The sequence below is a fragment of the Alexandromys fortis genome, unplaced genomic scaffold (assembly GCF_014885135.2).
Source record: "Alexandromys fortis isolate MF-2015 unplaced genomic scaffold, M_Fortis_MF-2015_v1.1 scaffold_170, whole genome shotgun sequence".
In the NCBI taxonomy this organism is placed as follows: domain Eukaryota; kingdom Metazoa; phylum Chordata; class Mammalia; order Rodentia; family Cricetidae; genus Alexandromys; species Alexandromys fortis.
The window spans coordinates 1557903-1564564 of NW_026068084.1; the positions used below are offsets into that span (position 1 = coordinate 1557903).

Sequence of the window (6662 nt, forward strand, 5' to 3'; positions counted from 1 at the left end):
GAAATGATGTTTAATGATGTCTGGCATCCTTTTCCCTTCCATGTATCATAATTGCCCTGAGCAGTTTTCAGCTGAGTGAGTGGGCATCAGTGCTCAGCAGTTTGAAACAGAAGGATGTCGTGAAGGATGTCGTGTGGGATGCCGTGGAAAGATGCTACACATCTTCATCAATGTGTCCCACGGGAACCTCCACACCGTGTGCAAGGAATGAGACACACGTCACAACAGGCAACTTTATTTTTAGAATTTGAGTCAAAAATCAAGAAAAATAAATAAACGGTGCCAAGTCTCTATTATGTTAGTACACAAAATAAACGAAAATTACATTAACATTCATCATGGGATCCCTTAAATGTATCCGCAAATGGTCTGACGAGGGGAAGGTGATTTACAGCACAGAGACTCAACAACCATTGACTGGGATGCATGGCACTGCAGGCATCTAGACTAGGTCAGCAAGGATGAGCAAAGTGGCAAAGGCCACCCAAACACCGTCCTCAGATGGAGACTTTGGTAATCGACTGTCGTTTATAAAACAAAATCAGTCCCTCTTCCTCCTCAGGCTGGATGGTCATTTTGTCCGTCTTTATCCTGTGATGAGTCCATTTGAAACACTTCAGTTGTTTTCAAGACAGTCCAGATTCACAGAGCAGCAGACTGTCCCATTCTGTGCAAAGAGAACACAAGTGTTAGCTACTGAAGCGGAATACACAGCGATGAGCAGTTTGCTGTCCAGCTCACAACAGCTCAGAGGAGGATGTGCTTCAGAAACGGGAAGAGAACATTTAGCTTTGAAAGGAAGTAAGCATGGCCTTCCAGGTAACTCTGGTCCAAGGCTTTGCTACCAGGCTTGCTTCATGCCCTGCCTACAGGCAATGCATGCTTTAGATACACTCCAACAATCCAACTTTTCTCAATTTATTTGCTAACCTTATTTCCAAAACCTACTTCACAAATATAAATATCTCAGAGGGAACAATTAGCCTATCAGAAACTAATGGGCAGTATCAGTAAGATTACTGGCAAATCCCAAATAGATTCCACAAAGGTGTATGCATCAAGGGGAATCATGACTGCACACCTCATAAAGATTAGGGAAAAGCAGTGAGCATTTAGGTTCATAAATTCAGGGAAGTTTATTAAAATTCAATTTCATCAATTAATATAAATATGCCTTCATAATTCTTTTTAATAAAAATCAATCCTGACATTATTATAAAGGCATCAGATGCTCTCTGCCCCCATCTCCAATGGATCATACTGGTCTCCAACTCCAACTCACCCCATTCTCCAAGCCCCCCACTCCAGCAGGCAATCCCCGATCACCCACCAGCCATCCTGCCAGGACATCAGGTGAGCTAACCAAACAGCTCCACTTCCCATTCATTCCTAGCTCTGTGGGAGGCCACCTGCTGCAGCCTCTCCTTCCTATCTGACCTCCTTTTAACAGATCATGCAGAACTCCCCCCACTCTGCCTTTCTACCCACTCATCCTTTCTTCCCAGATCCCAAATTCAGAAGGCAGACCTGAGGACCCACAGGCCAGCTGCAGGCCTGCACTCTCCCTCCTCTTTCCAAACTCAATCAACAAATCTCATCTCCAACTCTGTGTGAGACCCCGGTGTGTCCTTCCTCTCAGAGCACCTACTGTGTCCTTCCTCTCAGAGCACCTGCTGTGCCCCTTCCTCTCAGAGCACCTACTGTGTCCTTCCTCTCAGTGCACCTGCTGTGTCCTTCCTCTCAGAACACCTGCTGTGTCCTTCCTCTCAGAGCACCTGCTGTGTCCTTCCTCTCACAGAGCACCTGCTGTGTCCTTCCTCTCAGAGCACCTGCTGTGTCCTTCCTCTCAGAGCACCTGCTGTGTCCCTTCTCCTAGAGCACCTGCTGTGTCCCTTCTCCTAGAGAACCTGCTGTGCCCCTTCCTCTCAGAGCATCTACTGTGTTGTTCCTCTCAGAGCACCTTCTGTGACCCTGCTCAGGAGCACCTACTATGATCCTTCTTTCCTCTCTGTTCCTATCCCCAGCAGATCACTCGGATTTTCTCTAACTTATCCCTTGGTCTCATGCCCAGCTGCAGAAAACATTCCCTGAAAGCTGTCTTGCCAAACCTGCTAGAGAATCAAGCCGGCCAGCAAAGCAGGTAGTGGTCATCAGCTCTTCACTGGCACTCCTTCCTCCAAATCAAATATCCCTGTAAGTTATGCCCATATCTGTAGCAGAGCACCCGATGTGGCCTTTTCTTACTCTCTGCCCCCATTCCCAGAGACTATATAGATCCTGCTGGAACAGCCTGCTTTCCTCCTTCCCTGATTCTACTCAAGCACCCTTATTCCTAAGTGTCAGAACCCAACACCTAGAAACACTTTGTACCCAAACCCCCAGTGCACACACTTGGCAGTACCCTAGTAATGTTCCCTACCAGCTCCCACTCCTGCCTAGGAACCAGAGAGAACAACATAAATCAAGGAACAACCACACACCCAACAAAGACTAGAGAAGATATCAGCACCTAGATTTATAATCAACCCACAACCCAGATGCCTAGATGCTAGCATAATAACGAGATCAATAACAGCAAGGACAATATGTCCCCACAAGAGCACAGTAATTCTACTACAGTATGCCCTGAGAAAGTCAACAAATTGAAACCCAAAATAGGAATCTAAAGTAGAATTTATGAATATAAATTTCTTTAAGCAGAGAATGAATATATCCATTATAGAAATCTGTGAAAACACAAACAAACCATGAAAGGAAATGATTACAGAAGTTCCTGACCTGAAAGTGAAAACAGAATAAAATAAAAACTGAGGAAACATGAAAATGAAAAATTTAGGAACTTTATCAGGGACCTCAGAGGCAAGCCTCACCAGCCAAATATAAAGGCTGAACAAGAGACCCTCAAGCAGTAAAGACAAGATAAAAGGAATGGACACCTAGGTCGAAGAACATGTCAAATCTAAAAAACTCCAGAAAGAATACATGTAGGGCATCTAGGACAGTATGAAAAGACCAAATCTAAGAATAATAGGAGTGTGGGAAGGGAAAGAAACCTGGTTAAAGGCACAGAAAATATTTTCAAGAAGATCACTGAAGAAAATTTTCCTAACCTAAAGAATTAGATGCCAATCAAGGTACAAGAAGCAAGCAAAACATCAACTCAATATGACCAGAAAAGAAAGCTTCATTGGCACATAATAATCCAAACACTGAATGTACAGGACAAAGAAAGAATATTAAAAGCTACAAAGTCAGACCAATTAGAATAACACCTGCCTTCTCAGTGGAGACTCTAAGAACCACGAGGACCTTCTTCAAGCATTAGGAGACACAGACACCAGCATACTAAGCAAAGTAAAAATGGCTCACAAGAGAAGACGAAAGTCATTCTAAGATAAAGTTAAGTTTAAGCAGTATCCTTCTACAAATTCAACCCTACAAAAGGCACTTAAGGGAAAATTTCAGCCTAAAGAATTCACACCTAAAGAATTCCACACACAGGAAAACAGAAAATCAGAGAAGAAAAACAGCACACACACACACACACACACACACACACTCACACACCACCACCAACAACAACAAAAACAAAAATAAAATAAATAGAATCAGCAAACACTGTTTGTTGATAACTTTTAACATCAATGGTCTTGAGTCCCTTTAGCGATATCCAAGAAACACACCTTACCATCAAGGATAGATATCCCATGGAGGTAAAAGGGTAGAAAAAATATTCCAAGCAAATGGACTTAAGAAGACTACAGCAAGATTAATATTTGACAAAATAGTCTTTGAGCCAAAACAAATCAGAAGATCCTGGGAAGAACACTGTATACTCATCAAGAGGACACTGAAATTTTGAATGTCTATGCCTCTAACATAAGGGCATCCAAGTATGTAAAAGTTTCACTACTACAGTTTAAATCACATAGTGACCTTCACACACTGATAGTGGGAGACTTAAATACACCATTGTTTCCAAAAACAAACAAAAACCAGGTCAACCACATAGAAACCAGGCAGAGAAATGATGGAGCTCACGGATGGTATAAACCAAATGATGGCGCTCACTGATGGTATAAACCAAATGATGGAGCTTACTTTTGGTATAAACCAAATGGATCTAACAGATATTTTCACCCAAGCACTCACAAAAAAATACCATCTTTTCAGAAGCTCATGGAACTTTCTCCAAAATTGACCACAGAAGTGGACACAAAGCAAGTCTCAACAGACAACAGAAAGTTAGAATAACACCTGCATTCTATCTGATGACCATGGATTACACTTGGATATCAATAACAGAAAGCTGACAAACTTATGGAAACTGAATGAAAAAAAATTGGTCAGGACAGAATTTAAGAAAGGAATTTAAAACTTTTTAGAATGTAATGAAAATGAAAACACAATATACCCAAACTTATAGGACCTAATGAAGGTGGTGCTAAGAGGCAATTTCATAGCACTATGTGTCTACAAAAAAAAAAAATGGAAAGTTCTCATCCTAGTAACCTAACAGCACACCTGAAAGCTTTAGAACACAAAGAAGAAATCACAAACAAAAAGATTGGACAGCAAAAAATAATCAAACTTAGGACTGAAATCAATAAAATAGAAGCAGCAAAACAGTACAAAGAATCAATAAGACAAAAAGTTGGTTCTCAGAGAAAATCAATAAGATTGATGAGCCTTTAGCCATATTATTTAAAACAGAGAGAAGTTTCAAATTAATAAAATATGAAGTGAAAAGTGGGTCATTACAACAGACACAGAAGAAATACAGAGAATCATAAGGATGTATTTTAATAACAGGTACCCCACCAAATTAGAAAATCTAAAAGAAATGTATAATTTACTCAGCATACACTGCCTACCAAAGTTAAATCAAAATCAGATAAACAATTTAAACAGATATATAACCCCTAGTAAAATAGAAACAGTAATTAAAATCTCTCAACAAGAAAAAAAGCCCAAGTCCATACAGTTTTAACCCAGAGATCTATCAGACTTTCAAAGAAGTGTTAACAACAACACTTTTAAAACTAATCCACAAAATAGAAACAGAAGGAACATTGACCAACTCACTTTATGAGACTCCAGTTACCCTGGTAGCCCAAACAGATAAATAACCCAACAAACAAAGAGAACTATAGACAAATTTTCCTTCCAAACATAGATGTAAAAATACTCAATAAAATACATGCAACCCAAATCTAAAAACACACCAAAATGATAATCTACCACGATCAAGTAGGCTTCATCTCAGAGATACAGGAATGGATAAATACATAAAAATCAGTAAATCTAACCCATCACATAAAGAAACTGAAAGAAATAATACACATGATCATCTCATTAGATACAGAAGAGGCCTTTTACAAAAATCTAATATCCCTTTATGGAAAAAGTGCAGGAGAAAGACTAGGGATACAAGGGACAGACCTCAGCATGAGAAAGGTAGTTAACAACAAGGCCATAGCCAACATAAACTTTAATAGAGGGAAACTCAGGACAATTCCACTAAAACCAGTAACAACACAAGGTTGTCCACTTTATACCTATTCAATATAGTACTTAAAGCCTGTACTAGAGCAATAAGACTACTGAAGATCAAAGGGATACAAATTGAAAAGGAAGAAGTCAAAGTATCCCTATTTGCTGATAACATAATAGCATATATAAGTGACCCCATAAATTCTACCAGGGAACAATTACAACTGATAGCCACTTTCAGCAAAATATCTGGTTACAAAAATCAGTAGACATTCTATATGCAAATGACAAATGAAAAAGAAATCTTGGATATAAACCCATTAAACAGTATTAGATAGAAGATATCTTGCAGTACCTCTTAACCAAGCAAGTGAAAAACTTTATGATAAAATCTTCAAGACACTGAAGAAAGAATTTATAGATATAAGAAGGTGGAAAGATCACTAAAGCTCACGAATCAGTGGGATTAATATAGTAAAAAATGGCCACTCAACCAAAAGTAATCTACAAGTTTGATGCAATTCTCATCAAAATTTCAATGCAACTCTTCACAGACCTTGAATGGACAATTTTCAGCTTCATATGTAAATACAAAAAGAAAAAAAACATCCAGGAGAGCTAAAACAATTTATAAAAGAACCATAGGGGATATTATTGTTCCCAATTTCAAGTTGTTCTACAGAGTTATAGCAATGAAAACAACATGGTATTGACACTAGACACAGTATTTAATGGAATTGATGACCAAGATATAAATGACCCAGATATAAATTCACAATTCACATGTCTATAGACAACTGTTTTGTTTTATTTAATTTCAAAAGGCAGTGCAGAAAACACACACTGGAAGAAAAGAGAGCATCTTCAATAAATGATACTGATCAAACTGACTGGTTGCATATGGAAGAATGCAAATAGATCCTTAAGTATCACCCTGTACAAAAATCAGTGCCAAATATGAGTGAGAACATCCCATGTTCCTCTTTTTGGGTCTGGCTTACCTCACTCAGGATAGTGTTTTCTATTTCCATCCATTTGCCTGCAAACTTCAAGAAGTCCTTGTTTTTTACTGCTGAGTAGTACTCTAATATGTATATATTCCATACTTTCTTCATCCATTCTTCAATTGAGGGGCATCTAGGTTGTTTCCAGGTTCTGGCTATTACAAA

At 39.1% G+C, this 6662-nt stretch overlaps 1 protein-coding gene across 1 annotated transcript in view; it reads right to left on the minus strand.

Moving 5' to 3' along the window:
• Nucleotides 1–353: 353 nt before the first annotated feature.
• Nell1 (neural EGFL like 1) overlaps nucleotides 354–6662 on the minus strand; it is an 824157-nt gene continuing 817848 nt past the window's right edge. Inside the window, exon 20 of the mRNA XM_050122124.1 lies at nucleotides 354–667. Within this exon, the coding sequence (XP_049978081.1) occupies nucleotides 617–667 (51 nt within the window). The 3' untranslated portion in view covers nucleotides 354–616. The remainder of the gene's footprint in view (nucleotides 668–6662) is intronic.